At 38.3% G+C, this 20,123-nt stretch overlaps 1 protein-coding gene across 1 annotated transcript; it reads left to right on the top strand.

The window, feature by feature from the left end:
• Window positions 1-17,189: 17,189 nt before the first annotated feature.
• Window positions 17,190-19,084, top strand: LOC112733544 (FHA domain-containing protein At4g14490). Its single transcript, XM_025782535.3, has one exon. It carries the CDS (start codon window positions 17,300-17,302, stop codon window positions 18,701-18,703), a length of 1,404 nt encoding a protein of 467 aa, XP_025638320.1. The 5' UTR covers window positions 17,190-17,299; the 3' UTR covers window positions 18,704-19,084.
• The last annotated feature ends 1,039 nt before the right edge of the window (window positions 19,085-20,123 follow it).

Consider the following 20,123-nt stretch of genomic DNA (forward strand, 5'->3'; position numbering starts at 1 on the left):
CATAAAGACAATCCTAACATAGGACAAATATGGTAGAGTCAACTATCACTGCAGAGCATTAATTGCAACAGGCCACACCTGATTACACTTTTCCTTACTTGAATTACAACTATCTTAGACAACGTTAAGCAAATCCAGTTTCAAAGTTAATGCAGTACATAACGCTTAACTAATAACAAAAGCGAAAGTAAATGATTCTGGGGGACATGTTGCAGTCCCACAGAACCTTATTTTGTCCACAAGCAGCTGCTTGCCTAGTCCACCATCTGCTCCCCCGTTCCGTCCAGAAGTCCGTCCTGAGAGGAAGATAAATTCACGGCGTACGTCATCGCTGCCACTGAGCTGCCCACATCCTAACCAAGCCGCTGATTACGTTAAAGGGTCCACCCGCAATGGACACGGCCGTTCTGCCGCGGAGTGTAGAATCCTCAAGCTGCGAAAGACAAACATTAGGGGAATGTAAATTACTGCACATGGACATGTTTTACTTACATTCATATGCATCTACTTACAACGCCACTAATTTCATACGGGTTAAAGGAACCTTCAGGGTGGAGCCATTGTATCACCCAGGCAGCAGAGCTGTCGCTGCAGAACGCAAATGTGAAGCGGGTTATAGCTGACAGTAAGTCAGTGTTCCAATATACAGACCCACCACTCATAAAACAAGTTGCACCTAGTATTGCAATTTGGTATCCCATTTCCTCGCCGTATTGGCCACCGACCCATGTCTTCCGGAGTGTACTGTCGCAGTGGTCCAAACGCCGGAGAAGACATCATTGCGTACAGCATTTCGAGCTGAGGCATGGTCCCCAAATTAGAAACATACTAAAACTGCATAATTTTGGTTCATACATGGTACAACAAACAATAACAAGTCACGTTACCACGCGTTCCATAAGCTTCTCTCGGTCGCTGACCATATTCACGTCCGGGAAGGAGTCCATGTGGTACACGGTCTTCTCCCCAAATTCGACCACCATGCAGTACCCGTGCATGAAGATATCCTCGATGGGGATGAAGATCTGACAGCAGACGAAGAAAATAAAAAACTCCAAATTAGTTCCAATGGAGTCAGCATCCCTGAAAGTAATGCGAAATGTCAACAAGTCCGTATGGATCGAGACACAAACCCTGTTCAGGAATATTGTTGGTTTCAACCAGAAAAGCACGTATATCCCATTGAGCTCCACAACAGACAATCCCTTACTAACGTCATCCTATAATAAGAAATAAATATACTTAAGAATCCAGTATAATATGCAGATGTCGTTGCATTCTTGAGTTACCTACTCACAGCGAAGCTTGGAGGGAGACACCAAAAATAGGGATGCTTAAGGTGCTGTATAGAACAAGCGTTGCGCATGGCCACCATCTCCACGAAGGCTCCGTCAATGGGACGCCCAGGTATGAGGGATTGGATTTGCTGCCTTGTTAGTTTGTACTGGAGCATTCTCACAAGAGTGTCCCTGCAACAGATGCCATGGTTAATGTTGTTGTTCAAGGATGCAAAATTGTATAAACATCGCGCCAAAGTAATCAGGAATTATAACATACTCCATCGAATGACCATCCGAGAAAAGGAAGTTGAACAGGAGTGTCTCCGCTCGGTTAAAGTCCATCGCGTATGTTGCCTTATACTTCTACGTTAAACACACGGGGTTAAATGCAATTCAAACAATAACGCAAACATGGAGGAAGTAATTAAGGAGATGGTTTCTTCATACCCGTGTGTTAGCCGGCGAAGAGGTGGATTTGCCATGCTTAGCAGGTGCTGATCTGTTCACTTTGTCAGATGGGGATCGAAATAGCCTCTTTTCCTTCATAGCTGAAACGGTTGACTGTCTATTGGGACGGTCCTCGTCGGTGTCAGGAGCTAGTATCGGCAGAGTAGCATGACCACCGACTCGGACACCCATTGGTGTCACGTCTACCCCTGCACCGCAAGCAACACCACTTTCCTGGGACAAAATCTCAGCCGACTCAGGCGTGGCTTGCACGACGAATGCTGCTCCAGTCCCATCTTCTGCCCTACAAATGATGACTTAATGGGATTAGGTATCTACACATGTAACGTATAAGTGGAAGGACGTATGCAACACAATGTATCTGCCCCATGGATTTCCTTACCATAGCCTCGGAGGTTGCTGTGTCCCGCCGAAAACATTGAACAGGTTCGTTGGCTTCATCTCTCTTGAGTAAGGGTGTCTGACAATTTTTGGTAATTGGTCATGAAGCCTTGCTTAGTGTATGGTTGTCACTTGTTACGCTTTAAAGCAAGCCCTAAGGAATTGTGTTGGCGCTAAAATTTTCCCCCAACGTTGAAAAATGGCGCTTGCAACCCATGCCTCCCTTTAATCATCCAATTTTGTCGTTTTATGGAGCACTGTCTCATTAACGACATCCGTTTCAGATGAATCTACTGTTACACATGTGCTGTCTGTCTGAACTTGGTTTTTGTCGTCTTCTGTGGTTTCTCTCAAAAATACTAAAATGTACATATGAATAAAAACTAGATAATCACAACAACAAATGACAACAACAAATCTCAAAATTTATAAACGTGCCTCGTATTAGTCCTTGAGTCTATTTTTTGGTATAAAACCTTGACTAGAGCGCTGTTGTACAGTATCACATGTCATGTTAAAGCTTGTAAAATGATTAAGTTTGGGTTATTTGACTGCCAAAACCAAAACAATATAATTTTACAAAGTTTAGTGTGTCATCCGGCTGTCACGAACCGTGGACCGTGTACCGTAAACCATAGTCACGTCACCCTAAACCCTAAACCCGGATTCCTAATCGCTGACACCCTTAGCCGTGATCCCTAGCCGACATACCCCAGATCGTAAACCAAAAGCCGTGTACCGCAAACCAAGAGCACTAATCAGTGAACCCTAAACCCGAAACCACGTGAGCCCAATCCGGCCAACCTAACACTCATGGACCCGGACCCGAAGGCATGGCCTCCTTGACGACCCCGGACCGTGAAACCACCCGACCGGCTCACCTTAGCCGTTGCCCCTAAGCCATGAACCCCCGACAATGAACCGTAGACTGTGTGCCACGAACCGTAGCCACGTAACCCTAAACCCGGATTTCTAATCCCTCACACCCTTAGCCGTGATCCCTAACCGACATACCACAGAGCGTAAACCGGAGGCCGTGGACCGTAAACCAGGAGCACTAATCAGTGAACCTTAAACCCGAAACCACGTGAGCCCGACCCGGCCAACCTAAGACTCATGGACCAGGACCCCAAGCCATGACCCTCACACCCTTAGCCGAGATCCCTAACCGACATCCCACAGAGCGTAAACCGGAAGCCGTGGACCGTAAACCAGGAGCACTAATCGCAGTAATCAGTGAACCCGAAACCCGAAACCACGTAAACCCGACCCGGCCAACCTAAGAGTCATGGACCAGTTCCCCAAGCCACGACCCTCACACCCTTAGCCGTGATCCCTAACCGACATACCCCAGAGCGTAAACCGGAAGCCGTGTACCGTAAACCAGGAGCACTAATAGCAGTAATCAGTGAACCCGAAATCCGAAACCATGTGAACCCGACCCGGCCAACCTAAGACTCATGGACCAGGACCCCAAGCCATGACCTTGACACCCTTAGCCGTGATCCCTAACCGACATACCCCAGAGCGTAAACCGAAAGCCGTGGACCGCAAACCAGGAGCACTAATCAGTGAACCCTAAACCCGAAACCACGTGAGTCCGACCCGACCAACATAAGACTCATGGACCCGGACCCGAAGGCATGGCCTCCTTGACGACCCCGGACCGTGAAACCACCCGACCGGCTCACCTTAGCCGTTTCCCTTAAGCCATGAACCCCCGACAACGAACCGTAGACCGTGTGCCACGAACCGTAGCCACGTAACCCTAAACCCTAAACCCGGATTCCTAATCCCTTACACCCTTAGCCGTGATCCCTAACCAACATACCACAGAGCGTAAACTGGAGGCCGTGGACCGTAAACCAGGAGCACTAATCAGTGAACCCTAAACCCGAAACCACGTGAGCCCGACCCGGCCAACCTAAGACTCATGGACCAGGACCCCAAGCCATGACCCTCACACCCTTAGCCGGGATCCCTAATTGACATCTCGCAGAGCGTAAACCGAAAGCCGTGGACCGTAAATCAGGAGCACTAATCGCAGTAATCAGTGAACCCGAAACCCGAAACCACGTGAACCCGACCCGACCGACCTAAGAGTCATGGACCAGGACCCCAACCATTTCCCTCACACCCTTAGCCGTGATCCCTAACCGACATACCCCAGAGCGTAAACCGGAAGCCGTGTACCGTAAACCAGGAGCACTAATCGCAGTAATCAGTGAACCCGAAACGCGAAACCACGTGAACCCGACCCGGCCAACCTAAGACTCATGGACCAGGACCCCAAGCCATGACCCTGACACCCTTAGCCGTGATCCCTAACCGACATACCCCAGAGCGTAAACCGGAAGCCGTGGACCGCAAACTAGGAGCACTAATCAGTGAACCCTAAACCCGAAATCACGTGAGTCCGACCCGGCCAACCTAAGACTCATGGACCCGGACCCGAAGGCATGGCCTCCTTGACGACCCCGGACCGTGAAACCACCCGACCGGCTCACCTTAGCCGTTTCCCTAAGCCATGAACCCCCGACAACGAACCTTAGACCGTGTGCCACGAACCGTAGCCACGTAACCCTAAACCCTAAACCCGGATTCCTAAGCCATCAAAACCTTAACCATGATCCCTAACCGAAATTTGAAAAAATTTATGTTCCATATGAACTCTTTACAATACTGTCAGGTAAAGAAGTTTTGTAAACTACTGTTCTTGTTATTAGCAACCCTAAAACTAATTTTAAAAAAAATACTAATAAAAAATTAATATTCTTTTGACTACATAAACATACCATATATCTACCATCATCTTTGATCATGCAACACTAAACACCAAACCGCATGAACCATGAGCCATCGACCATGTCCTCACCCTCTCGATTTCAATTGGAACTGGATAATGACACCAGTTCCCCAGGGACTTTGTTAAATTTCATAATGAATACATTAATGTCAATTATTCGTTTTCACAACCTTCCACAAACACTTACAACCCTTTCGGCTACCACATTTATGATAGAAACTTGTGTGCTGTTTGATTTACTCCGTATTAAATGTTACACTTCAATCTCTAAATTAGTTTCAACCAGACGTGTAATGACTTTAAATTTAACTTCAATTGCATGCAATGCACTGTCAAACATCAAATTAACGCCAAGCTTCAAGACTATTTATGCAATGAAAAAACTATATCATATTCGAAGCTGCATGTAACGATAATTTTCATTTTTCCTGTGTGCCAACCCTTATAAACCACGCATAAAGAAATAGATTGTAACTATTATATAACAACGTAATAAAAAGATAAATGTCAGAGTCACGACCCAAAAAGTTGCATAATAAACCCTTTACCAGAAACCCTAAAACCGTCAACCATGAACCCCTAACCAAGAAACCCCAAACCCCATAAACAGTAAACCGTAAGCCCAAAACCAAACCAACATTATGCACGGCCGTGCAAGGTTTCCCAAGCATCCAGCCGCTCCCTCAGCCGAGCGTTCTCAGTCTCCAGTTCAGCGACACGAGAGTCCACGGACAGACTGGAGACCCGCTGCAACTCCATAAGACGTTCCCTGCAACTCTGAGCCACGTCGTAATTGAAGTCCAGGATCTCCTTCCCGGACTCTCCAACAACCGCGTACAGAGATGATAAAGCGGCATCTTGCCTGGCCATGCGTTCGTCGGCTGAGAACCTGCCGAAGGCCACAAAGTTGACTCCGTCCGGCGGTCCCTCCACATGCACCATATACTCATAATAGCGCTCGCCCTGGACATGTACGCAATCACGGGGCACAAACACTGGAGGCTCTGCCTTAAGGGCGTCGCATGCCCTGCGCAGCATCTGCTCAAGGTCCTCCATGATGACATACTGGTCAGGATTCACCATGGGGACAACCTCTGAACGTTCAAACGCGAAAAAACAATAACAATAAGTAAACCTCAACCATAACCGGGAAAAAACATAATGTAAAACCGCTACCATCGTCGCGGAGAGGGGCGCCAGGACCAGTTCCTCCGGAAGAACTACTTCCATCACCAACGCTGGGGGTCGACATTGTTCCAACCCAATAAACAGTGATTCACTCACAACAGGATGTAACAACCTTCAATCTTATTCACAAATTCCTCAGCGAAGTTATCTCAAACATCAAACTTATTTATATATGACATGCCTCATCACCTTCTCCAATCCTATTATGTATACACAGTTTTCTCATTGGACAGTCACACCGCTTCCCCAGGGCTTTAAATTCGATAATAAATGCATTAAGCTCACGTATCCGTTTTTCCCACCTTCCACCATAAGTTCAAGGCTTTTTTACCTCACATTAAACGCGTCACATTCTCTCTTCTCTATGTGATACACGAAACAATTTTCAAAAACACAAAATTCACATACATGATATTAAAAGCATTAACTATATAGATTACATACAAAATTAATTATTCATATATTAAACGTCAAAATATTTGCCCGAACGTTTAACATTATTCTGACTACACGTGGAAGAATCTATACTACTACAAGTTTCAAAAAGTATAGATAACTAACAACTTTTGTTTAACAACGTGTGAACAATGTAAAATAATAAGATTAATAGAGTAAATTTAATTAATAGCATTCCCCATACAGTTTTCAGTTTTCACTTTAATATAGTTACGCTTATTCTAACGTTTAATATTACGCATACATTACTCAGAACCTATCTGCTACACTCCAGTTCAGGATTCCAACAGGATCGGTGGACTTATAAATATGGAGGCACACTCCTTTGCCACACTCCAAATCCTAAACTCTAAACACATATCCCCATCCCCATCGAAATACGAACCAACAGGAACAAACTGAAAATGACAATCGACCGTTTCCTCAAATATCGCATTCCTTCCGAACGACATTTGGGTAGCAATAACCATTAAAGTTGCGTCAAACTCCATTCGCGACCTGTGCAGTTTCAGAATGACCTGTAAGGCTGCATGCGATGCGGGAGAGGCCGATATTGTTCACCGCAGTGTTTCCATCCCACCACCGCATGCCACGCCGTGGTGGTGGTGCCTCAACCCGGAGGCAAGGAGATTCTTTGATCGCTGCATGGCAGCTGGCCATCCAGAGCTTCTGTTTCGGGAGGCGCTTCGGGAACTCTTCATCAGACGTAACGAAAATGTTGGCCTCCAGATGCTGAATAGTGCAACAAGTACAGGCCATGCAGCAGCCAAATACGCACTGTCGATGACGTTGCTGCTTCGCAGGGACGACAACGAGGGAAACCAAAAAGGGATGGAACTGTATCGCGAGCTTGATGCGGCTGGTTCACTCGTTGATTGTAACGCAAGGTGTTTTTCAATTCTGACAATCTCGTGGCCAAGTGAGGTCCAAATGCCCCGAATAGAAGAACAACACACGGTGTGTGCCTCACCTAGGTGCTCCACCAGGGGCCACATGCCTCTCCTATATGAATATCGCAGACGTGCAGCAAAGCGAAACTCCGTCCATGCTTTCGGAGGGGCCGCTCATATCCCCTGCATCCAGTGTCGTGCGGACTACGACCTACTAGTCTTCGTCAACCTCCCATGAGTTGCTTATCTTCGTCAATCTCCCATGACTTGGGTTCCCATCTCTACTTAACGTTCTGGTGTTTACACTTTACCTGGACAAGTTCCGTACCAAATAATTCGATATTGACAAAAAATTTCGTTAACTAATTAACATTATTTACTTTGGTGGATGTTATCATGTTTGGAGTTATAAATTTCCATATAATTTTAGCAATAAAAAAAACACTAGTACCATTTAAAACCCAATTAATTTTGCAACAATTAAACTTAACATTGGATGTTTATTCATAAGGTCAATAACAAATATATTTTTTCACAAACTACAAACGTATTAATTACAACTTGTAAATTATACGTTGAATAAATGATAAACATAATTACTATAGCAAATCTAATATGCTCTACTACTATATAAATTATTAAATTAGTGAATACAACTTAATTACATATTAATTTTATATTTCATTTGTTATAATTATTTATTGAAACTTATATTTTATTTCATAATATTTATTTACTATACTATCTTCTTTTTATCGCTATATTCTTTAGGTAAAATTTATTAATGTTTTCAGATATTATGTACTCATATATACACTCTAATATTATTAACTTGAAAGATTACATATATTTATTTCTTTTGTTGAGTTATTTAAAGACTATATTTAACCGCTTTAGAAAAATAATACCAGAATCTCTATTTAAAATAAGATGAATATATTTATTTATAATATAAAATTTATATTCATTTTAAACTAATACGATTATGTTAATTTGAATAAAAAATTCTTAAAATCATAAAAATATTATGTCCTTTTAATTCTTTTAACCTCCTATTTTTGACATAATTTACGAATAATTTAATATCAATCTAACAATAAAATAAATTTAAATTAAAAATAGAATTTAGCCTAAATGGAATCTAATGCTGATTCTTTTCTCTCGCCTGAGGCTAAGTTTTGGTTGTATATTATAAATAGAAAGGAAGGATATAGAAAAGAAAGAAAGGGAAGAAAAAAAATTGCGTATATTTTTTTCTCTAGAAATGATTTGTTGAAAAGAATACAAGAAGCAAAGAAATGTTTCGGAAGGACAATTTTACCTATATATTTTAAATTATATACAAAAAGGTTAAGGAGTAATGTTGGAAGTACAGAGAGGGATTTAGTTTTCTCTCCATTTTCTCTCCATTCTTGGAAGAAAAATAAATTCGTGGGTCCCACCAATTATTTTCCATCCATTTTCCTTTCTCTCCCATGTATCTCCCCGCAAATTATAAGAAACTGAAGAGAATTGTGGCAACAACATGACTAAAATTACACATTTATCCATAATCTTAAATAAATTATAATTTATGTATAACATATAAAAGAGTATAAAATGATTTTATACTATTTTAATTTTCTTTCTTCTCACTTTTATTTCCATCCAAAGAAAAGAAATTTTTCTCTCTATTATATTCCATCCGTTTCTCTTAATCCAAACAACATACAAATAACTCTACTTTTTTTTTTTTGGCTTTCCACTCATTTTCATTTTATCCATTTTCTCTTAATCCAAATAACATACAAATAACACAACTTTTTTTTGTCTTTCCACTCACTTTCTTTCCTCTCATTTTTTTTCCTTTCATTTTCCTTTCTATATCCAAACAAAGTGTTAAAGAGCACTAAAAACTCCAAACAACTTTACAGCATCAAATCACGTCCCCTTTAGTTTTTAAATTGACTTCTTTTTTTCATCCATGACAGTACAAAACTAAGAAATAACTTATAATTTGTATATGTCAACTTAAATAAACTATAAAAGCAAATAATATTCAAAAGTTATAATCACTTGTTCTTTTATAACCATTCGGTTTTTTTATATATTGGTTCAACCGAAACCCTGTCCTTCATCAAACCAAGATTAGGCTAGTTTCTGCTCCTTGCAAAACGACACATGTAAGCCCCACATTCGATCACTTTCCAACCGTTGGAAATTTTACAGTTGCACAAATTGAATTTCGTGTTCAAATCACAAGAGCCATCTTCGTTGGGTTTAAAAACCACCAAATCCAACCTCCCATCTTAAACAAACTCAACACAGCTTTCCTTTCGAATCTCAACATGGTCCATGCCAACAAGAAATACTATGTTGTTTTTCGTGGGAGGATCCCTTGTATCTATAGTTCCTGGCCGGCCTGTCATAGCCAAGTTAACGAATTTAGCGGCAACCTCCACAAGTCTTATGAAACCTTCGACAAAGCTCGTATGGCGTTCGAACAATTCCTATCTGCCAGACGATTACAGAGTCAGCTCACCAACAATGGTCCTCTACTACATCAAATTCATCCAACAACCATTCAGCAGAACCCATCACCAATTCTTGACCAACTACTCCCTTTCGAGGAAGGCATACATGGTCATCGTCCAATGGAACAAGGAGACAACCACCCAATTGTCCGTCAACACAACCAATCCAACCAAATGCAGCAGCAACAAATTTCCTACCCGTGGATCCTATTTATCTTCGTTAGCATCTTGGTCCTATACTTAGCTCTGGTAACGAAGTAGGCTCCTCTTAACCTTAAAGCACTACCTACCACCATCTGTTACCTACATTGTAGCAGGCTTACTTTTCATTGTCTTCGTTTGTTTACTCTTTAACATATATTATATTGTCTTAATTAATCTAATACTCAGTTCACGCATAACATCATGTTATTATTCCAGCCTAACTGTCATTAAGTCAGCAAAGTATAATTATTCATACGTGATTTTAGTACTTTAACCCTTAATCCATTTTACCTCATCCTCTGTTTACGACACTTGAACACATACGGGACATGCATTCCAAAAGCCACCCCACGACAAATTTTCTTCTGTACACTGTGTAACCACAGGCACAGCCGTACAGTCCAAGCCAGTCCACAGAAAAAGACAAAACAAAAGTAAGCATAACCTTCTTCTCATGCAGGGATATCTCTGCCAATATTTAAAACAACCACTGCACAATAACGACAAAAAAATTTGAGGGTCAAACAAATGGGATTCCACCCAAATCGTACTTCGCTGTATTATAAGGTAACATTGTTAATCATAACATGATCATCAGTAATTAACACAATTTTCCCACATTATACCCTAAACCTTGCCATTCAACAACAAACTAAAACACATTACATACTACTTTGCGATTTGGTCACCAAAAATAAAGGACACACAACAATAACTGAACGATTACAACATAACCAAACACCAACGACACATTCAGAACACACACATCAAACTCTTTCTCCTTCGACATGGCGTATTACAAGGGAATCGTAACTGGCCTTCAGCCTCTCGTAAGATTCTTCCAGTTGACCTACCCTGGCCCGAAGCGCGTTATTTGAGTCGCCAAGAAGCTTCGCCTTTCTGTAATTATAATTCCGAATCTCTTTTCCAGTTACATCAAGCAACACGCATAGCATCTCATAAGCAACATCTTCTCTTGCAGCTTTTTCAACCATCGAGAAACGACCAGTGACAAATAGCTCTATCTCAAATGGATGCCCAGGAATGACAACCGTGAAGCCAAAGAACGGGCCTTGTTCTCCGACAAATTGTTCCACCTTGAAGAAACAGGGGCAAGGGATCTCTGCCTCTAGGCAAACTTTCAACATCCACTTCTCCATGCTGCTCACAACTGTAAAATCCGCGTTAAGCTCCTCGGCTGGAATTACAGGAAGCCCTTTGGCACAGTCATCAAACAACAAAAATCGCATAAATTAATAAATTTCCAAACCAAAAAACAATTAATAACCGGACATAAATTGATCAGAATAAACAGCACTAACAGATCTTTAACTCGAATAAAATCACATTCGATCACTGCAAACCATAGCTACACTAATTATTGAAGACCAAATGCCATTTTAGAAGTCTTACATGAAACAACTGGCCAGCAAGGATAACCGCCGCCGGAGATAGCCAATTTCTTGCCGCCATCTTCATCCGCCCCGACTCCTGCAGTCTCACCACAACCACTTTTCTCAGCACAAATGGATGACATCCTCGCTTTGAAGCACGAGCAAGCGTGTTCAAAGCTATTGAATCCGTGAAACTCATGAAACGTAAAATCCACAACTTGCTGGTTTGCCTCCTCCCAACTCGTGTATACACCAGGCTTGTGCCCCTTCGTAACGACAATAAACAAGAAGCGTTGCATTTTCTCCTCCATCTCTCCTATCCTTCAGAATGAAGTGTTGGAATGTGAACTCCATGCGCCTATATATAAACATTTTTTGTCCATTCAAAAATAGGTGCTTGGTTGTAACCCTTTTTTCTTTTTTTTGGTCACACATGGTTATTAGCGTTTCATCAAATTCATGAATTTTTTTTTTTTGTTTTTGGGATGGGGATTCATGAAGTTCAATTCCTCCATGGAATTTTTTTTCCGTTCCCTTGAAATTTACTATTTTTTGGAATAAAAAAAATCCAGCCCACAAATTTTAACACAATTTGGGCCCTAACTGGACCAAACAAACTCCTTTCCCTACCAAAAAAATCAGTTCCGGTCCCACCCCATAATTTTGTGTCAATTACAAAGCAGCCACCAAGGGGGGCCAAATTCAAACTCCCCCATTAACCCCTCCCTCCCTTCACCGGTTAATATTGGACCTGACACATGCCACCTCACCGTAGTTCATCCATGCGTGGCACTCTCTTAAGTTGGACACCGAAGCAGAAAGGACATGATGCACCAATCTCCTCAATTAGACCGGTGCATGCTATAACTCACCGAATGTTAAATTCAGAAATGGAAACTTTTTAACCACAAAAATCTGACATGTGTTAGCTATCATAGTTTTTGTATAGGGTCGCTCTACTGTAAAGATCAAAGTTGGGAAAGATGTAAAGATATTATTTTTTTTTCCTAGAGATGAGACACGTGTACTGTTGGGTTGCATAACGGAGGGAGCTGCGAGAGTAAATATTCGGTGTAGGCTTAAATGGAGTGAGCATAGCCATTTTTATAAAAATAGCTTGAGCTGTTGATTTAGGGATGGTTGGGCGTGTGGGTTTTTATCGGGTGTGGGCCTTGGAGAAAGTAGATTTTTGGACAGCCCCCAACCTCCCAAAATATTATGTATTAGTGAGTGGGGAGAGATGTATTATTTCCACTATCCAGCATGGTCCTGAAAAATGGGGGAGCCCAAAAATGTTAATCTAGTAGTGCCATACTTAGGTATTTAATATTCGTTATTTTACCAAAATTTTCATTAACAATTTTTTTTATATTTTACTATTAATTTTTCGATATATATATATATATATATATATTATTTTAACATTAAATAAAAAATTTTAGTAAGATTATTTTTTAATATCAATATATATTAATTGTTATACATATTAACAGTGGTAAAATTTTTTTATTTAATGTTAAAATAATAAATATTGATATAAAAAAATTAATAGTAAGATATAAAAATAATTGTTAACAAAAATTTTGATAAAATCATAATTTAATAATTAAAAAATGATTGAAGGTTAGGTATCTTAGAAAAAATAATTTAATTATTAATTTTTAAAAAAATATTTTGGTAAAAATACAATTTAATCAATAAAAAAATAATTTATTAAAGGATATTTTGGTAAGCAAAATTTAATGGTAAAAAATAAAATATTTGTTAATGGGTATATTTTTTCAAAAAATTAATTATTTTTTCTTAAAAATAGATAAAGTTAATACTAGTTAACACAAAAAATTTAAAATTGATTAAAGAGGACATTTTTTAAAGGTTGGAAGAGAGAAAAATGTACATTTATAAAATAGAGGAGAGAAAAGTGTCATTTTAGCATCTCAGATGGGAGGGAAGTGGAATTTTCTCTTATATTTATTATTAGCTTTTTATAATATAATATATTGATTCTATTAGTTAAAGTAAATTAAACAAAAATTAACCATAAATAATAATAATAGTAAAAATGTAACACCTAACTACACAGAACTTTATGTCTAAGTAGTAAATCAATGGTAGTGAGGTATCACGATTTCTAAAAACAAAATACATACATATATAATAGAAGGAATATGATATACTAGGAGCCCGTGAAAAAAAGACATAAGCAAAATTGCATCATACATATAGCCATTCACTATCCCCAACAACAACCAATTTCAATCCACACTTATCCTAGGGTCAACTAACCTAGGCATTCACATAACTTTACATAATGCCTACTCGAAACTCAAACCCGTACCTTGAATGTCGGTGGTTCCAACCCTTGAAATCTTGCCTAGCTCAATCTCCAAGTTCATCACCATTACAATAATTCATGCCGATTACCTTCACTTACCTCATAGGGGGGGGTTTCTCACCCTATTACGGCCTCCGGCCCAATATCCAAATCAATTAACAATAAAATCAATAAACAACATTGACTTTATAATGTTCAAACACGTTTTAACTAATTTCAGCCCATTTGCTGCCCTAATCACAAAATTCACAAGGGACGGTCTAGTGTACAGATGCAAGTTGGAAAAGGCATACATAGAATTTGTTTATTGAGAGAGGACACATGTGACATTGGGTTTATAATGGAAAAGACTTCGATGGTGCGGAATTCGATGTTGGCTTAGAAGACTTACAAGGGATGAGCCTAGCTGATACTATTCAATAACGAGAGATATGGAATCAGGACTGCATTGAGGACTGCATTGATGGGTGGTTCATTGTGGCTGTGGGCTTTGAAAAAAAATTATTTTTGGGTCAACTTCGAAAGAAAAAAAAAATTATGAGTTAGTGTGGGAAAAAGGGAAACAGTCTGCAGCACTAGTTTCCTAACCAAAATCCCACCCACTTTCTTCTCTATATGCCAACATGATTTTACATCCTAAAAGCTCGTTTACTCACCGTACGTTTAAGTTAGTTGCTAGTTATTATTGATTTTTCCATAATTTTCTCTAAATAAATACTGAGAATATTAAAATAATTATTCTAATTTTTTTTGTACTGTTTGTTATTTTAATTTTTTATAATCTGTGTTCCTATTAAAAATAATAAATTAAATAAAATATTAATTATAAATAATAATAATAATAAAAATATAACTTGTAAAAAATTATAACCTAAAATAATAATAAAAATAAGATTATTAAGAATATTTAAAATGAATACGTTATTTTATATATTATTTTTTATTTAATAAATAAATATTAAATTTTACTATAGAAAAATACTTAACAAAATTGTCAGTTTTTATATTTTTTTAATTTTATAAATAAATATTAATTTTTATTATAATAATAAATAATTATAATATACTAAAATAGAGTGCTATAAAAAAATACTATATAAAAAATATTAAAAAAATATTAAAAAAATTAAATATACTTAAAAAAAATATTATATTTTAATATTATATTTTTTATAATTAATTAATTATTTATTTAGAAGTGATTTTAACTAATATTATCCAACTAATATTTATTTTATCAAAATTCATTTTAATAAAAATTGCCAAACATAAATCATGTTAACACAAATTCAATTCTACTCAAAATCAATTCTACAAAATCACCTCCATTCAAACTCCAGTTTGCCCAACGCAAACACACACTAAATCTTCAATGTTCAGCAAAAATTTAGTCCGGGCGCATTTCTTCTTTCACTTCTTTAACTTTGTTCGATTTTATTTGGGTCATAGAACGTTTTTTTTTTTTTGTCAACCGTCAAACAACACATAATTGATTTATGTTCCAGTATGCTTGTAACGCATGCCATCCTTTCAAACATGATGCCCCACGGGTCACGGCCCACCCATATCCAAGGCCACACATGGAGCCCATCCAACCACGGCCCAATCATCCACATCCTCCCGCAGCAACCTCTGTCCAAACGGAGCCAATTCCCTTCCCATGCATCAGCTACTCGGCTACATGATGGCTTCATGTTACACCGTTCAGCAATCAATCACAAGTGGCTCCCCGTAGACACCTATCAGCACCAAATAGCCCCAGAAGGAATATCTGTATCCTCACATCTGTATACTATAAATTCCCTTTTGTATATTGTCATTGCTCCTTTATGATTGTGCCAACTGTACTGTTGAAACTCTCATTTGACCTTCATTCTTATCCCAATCATTTATACTAAAATGTTGTCTCTCTTTCCTTTTTTTGACTCCAAGTAACAGCAGCCTAACAAAATAAAGTGGACTCAGGGGACATTGCTACCCAACCTTAATTTTGGGTTTTATACTTGTAAATTCTTAATCCTTCCAACAACATTTAAACACATATATCAAATCATATTAATAATTTAAATTATTAATTCATAATATAACAATTACTTGTCATTATTAAATATTAATAATTTTAACTTTAAACTCAATAATTTTACCTCTCACTACAATCAAAATTATAATCTTATAGACACAAAAAAAAATTATAATATTATTGTCCTTTTTTTTAGGTATTATTTTTTTAAGTAAAGTATCGTTTTTGTCCCCAACGTTTGTGGTAAGTTTTAAAGTTATCCCTAATGTTTCAGTTGTTCTATTTAAATCCCTAACTTTTTAAAATTGGTTCAATGTTGTCCTGCCCTTAGAAATCTGTTAACAGAATTGACGGCGGGACAAAATTGAGACAATTTTGAAACGTTAGGGACTTAAATAGAACGAGAACGTTAGAGACAAAAATGATACATATAAATAAATTTTAATTTTATCCTTCAATAATATCAATTTTTTATTGTACATAATAATATTCAATTATTTTTAATTACATCTAAGTAAATTACACTTAATCACATTACTTTCATTCTAAATAAATTTTTTTATATTAACTTATAACTTTAAGTGTAAAATTATAAAAAAAATGAATTTATTTAGAATAAAAGTAATGTGGTTAAGTATAATTTACTTAGGCGTGATTAAAAAAAATTGAATACTATATACGGTAAAAAATTAATATTATTGAAAGATAAAACTAAAATTTGTTTCTTTGTATCGTTTTTGTTCTCAACGTTTTCGTCCTATTAACGTTTCAAAAACCTCACAATTTTGTCCTGCCGTCAATTCTGTTAACGAATCCCTAACGGCAGGACAACATTGAGTCCATTTTAAAACGTTAGAGACTTAAATAAGACGATTGAAACGTTAGGAACAACTTTAGGACTCACCCCAAACGTTGGGACAAAAATAATATTTTACTCTATTTTTTTTTTGTAAATGAAAAAAGGTTAAATTAGTAATTTTCTCAAAAATACAAAAAAAATGTGATTTAAAAAAAAAGAATTTTCCTAAAGAGTCCACTTAATTATTAAGAAACTAAAACTAAAGTGAAAAAAATATATAGATAAAATACGTTTATAGAATTTAATTTTGATAATATATATAAAGAATTTTACTATCATTAATTAGATTTATCGATTTAAATGAATTTTTCAAATAATGTATTTAAAAATGAGTTATTTGTTTGAATATAATGTAGAAATAAAGAGTTAAATAATATCCGTATAGATGCATAATGGTGAGTGAAACGAAAAGAAACGCAGGTGGGTAGAGCGGGAAAATTGAGCATTCAAACAGCAAAATCCGAAACCCTTCTTTTCTGATCTCTCATTTTCATTCTGCATTCAAATGGAAGCTCCGCATCTGAAGCTGGTAATGCTTAAAGGTCCTCGACAAGGTGAATCCTTCGAGTACCGTCCCGGAACCGCCGTCAAGATTGGCCGTGTCGTCCGCGGCAACACCCTCGCCGTCAAGGACGCCGGCATCTCCACCAAACATCTCTCCATACTCACCGAATCTGGCCAATGGGTTCTCCGAGACCTCGATTCCTCCAACGGCACCATTATCGACGCTGTCAAGATCCCTCCCAACACCCCTTTCAACCTCTGCGACGGCGCCACCATCAAGATCGGAGAGCGTACTTCCATCCACGTCGTCTTCGTCTACCATCACGACAAAGCTTCGGCTGCCGTACCGCCCCAACCCAAGCGAAACCCCTCGCGTCGCTGTCGATCCGCGAAAGCTGAGGTTCAGAGCGTTGAAGAGAACAGCGATGATGCTGAGGGATCTGAAATTGTGCCTTCACCCGAGAGTAAACGTGCGACCCGAAATCGGAAGAACAATAAACTCCGTGTTGCTGTTGATGTTGCAGTTTCGGAATCGGGCGCTATGGATCTCGATGCTCCGATTGAGAAGCCGAAGAAGACCCGGGGTAGGAAAAAGTTTGTGGTGGTGGAGGAAGCCGAAGAAAAACAATATGCTCCGATTGAGATTTCCGAGTCGATTGCAGTGAATGCTGCTCCTGTAGAGAGCGTAGTGGTGGTGGAGGAACCGAAGAAGACTCGGTTGACCCGGAATTCAAATAAAAAGAAAAGTGTGGTTGAGGGTTCTGATTTCAGTGCAGTGAATGCTCCGTTAGAGAATGTTGTGGTGGCAGAACCGAAAAAAAGCATGCTAACCCGGAGTTCAAAGAAAAAAGGAGGCTTAATTGATGAGATTACTGCTTCTGCTGTACCAGAAGAGAAGGTGACGGTGGAGGAATCCACAGAAACCTGGGTAAGCCAAGATTCGAAGAAAGGGAAAAGCGCAATTCGAATTAGTCCTGCTCAAAACTCAGAATTGGAGGTTAGAGTGGAGAATGTTGAGCCAGAGGAAACAATGGATGGGGATAAGAGTAAGGAATTGGAGGAAGAATGTGCTGCTCAGGCTTTTGAAATGGAGCAGGATGATAAGGTTAATGAGGTAGAGGAAGTTCAAGGTTCTCGATTGGAGGGTGATGAGATTGATGATGATGGTGGTAGTGGTGAAGATGGAAACAGTGTGAAAGAGGGCGGCGAAGATTGCAGCATGCAGAAGGAGGATGTGGATTGGGCTGATTTTGAGAAGATGACTCTTGGTGAGTGGTTTGATTTCTTGGAAGTTCATTTGCCCAAACAGATTATTGATGAAACAGAAGAGATGATAGAGTCCATGAAAAGCAAAGCTGAGAGGCTCCGCGAGTATATTATGCAGCACAAGACAGAGCAAAGATAGCAAAAGTAAAATCCCCCTGTAATACATAGCATTATCATTAAGCATATGCTTTCATTTTTTTTCCTCCTTGATTTCACTAGTTAGTTCACTTGTTTGCTGTAAATATTATTAAGAACTTTAATGTTAATCAGGAAAACAAATGTGCTATATAGGGATGAGAAGATGCACGTGCATTGATGTTTGGTATCTATAGATGATGTTTTAGGAAACTGCTACTGAATTGGGTTGAGGATGTTAATTCTTAATTAACGGTGTGAGATTGGAATTTTGTAACTTGTAAGCAGCTTTAGTAGTAGACCTCTGCAAAGGATGTATTGGGGATTGTAATGAAATGTTAGCTCTTGAGTCTTGACAGGAGCGAGTGAGACTCCAGTATGTTAACTCTTTTTGTGTATTTGTGTTATTACTTAATGCTTTATGCATTGATTCACCACACTACTAGTAGCTGCAACCTCAGAATTATAACTCAAATAGGCATATCTGACAAATCTGGAAAGAAAAAGTTGCAATAAGAAACAATCCTTAGATCATGTTGCATATACTATATACAGACAACAGAGCAAGTTTGGTTTTAAATTGTCTCCTAGTATTGCCTGTCTCTGCATAATTGGGGATGCAAATGATGTGATGAACTGATTCCACTGATTCCCTGGAATATCATCATTAAGCTCCCATAAAGCATTGGCTGGTCTTACCATGTTTATTACTATGAAATGAATCCAGTTATTTGGACATAATAGGGTGTTTAGATATGCATTCGCCTGGCCTTAATAGGATAGACCTGAAACAGCTTGGGATTTAGATATTAGATTGCATTTGTTTTTGAGAACGGGATAAGACAAGACATTAAGAACAAGATGTAAATGACAGAGACACAAAATTTTGTATCCTTGTATCCTGATAAACTAGAACAAATTATGAAAATCTAATTTATTCTCATTTTTTTCATTAAAAATTTGCGACAAAAAATATAATAATAAAAAATATAATTATAAAAAATTAATTAGAATAATGAAAGAAAAAATGAAAAATAAATTGTGTCCTTTGTTAGTGTCTCTATATCCTTCTTGGATAGATACAAAATACACTAATTGAGTGTCTCTGGACACATTATCTTTGTCTATGTCTCTTTTGTCAAATACAATTTTATGTATATGTAAACAAATGCAGCCTTATATACTGTCAACATAACAGGGCAATCAAACTGAAACGTGTTTTTTTGTTTGCATTAATAGATATTATTAGAGTTTATTAAGTACTGTTGTACTTACTGTGATTCAACTTACATAGCAGTAATATTAAGTTCTTGATTGTTATTTCCTTGTATTTTATTGCTGCACAAGGCTAATATACATAGTGATATCTTCCTCTCACTCAATGGCTATTCTTAATTATATTTAAGGGGGTTAAGCATATTTGT

Source organism: Arachis hypogaea, chromosome 13 (assembly GCF_003086295.3).
Source record: "Arachis hypogaea cultivar Tifrunner chromosome 13, arahy.Tifrunner.gnm2.J5K5, whole genome shotgun sequence".
Taxonomy (NCBI): Eukaryota; Viridiplantae; Streptophyta; class Magnoliopsida; order Fabales; family Fabaceae; genus Arachis; species Arachis hypogaea.

Bases quoted from the DNA above. Each gene is read 5' to 3' on its own strand.
- LOC112733544 (XM_025782535.3), top strand. From the start codon at position 17,300: ATGGAAGCTCCGCATCTGAAGCTGGTAATGCTTAAAGGTCCTCGACAA.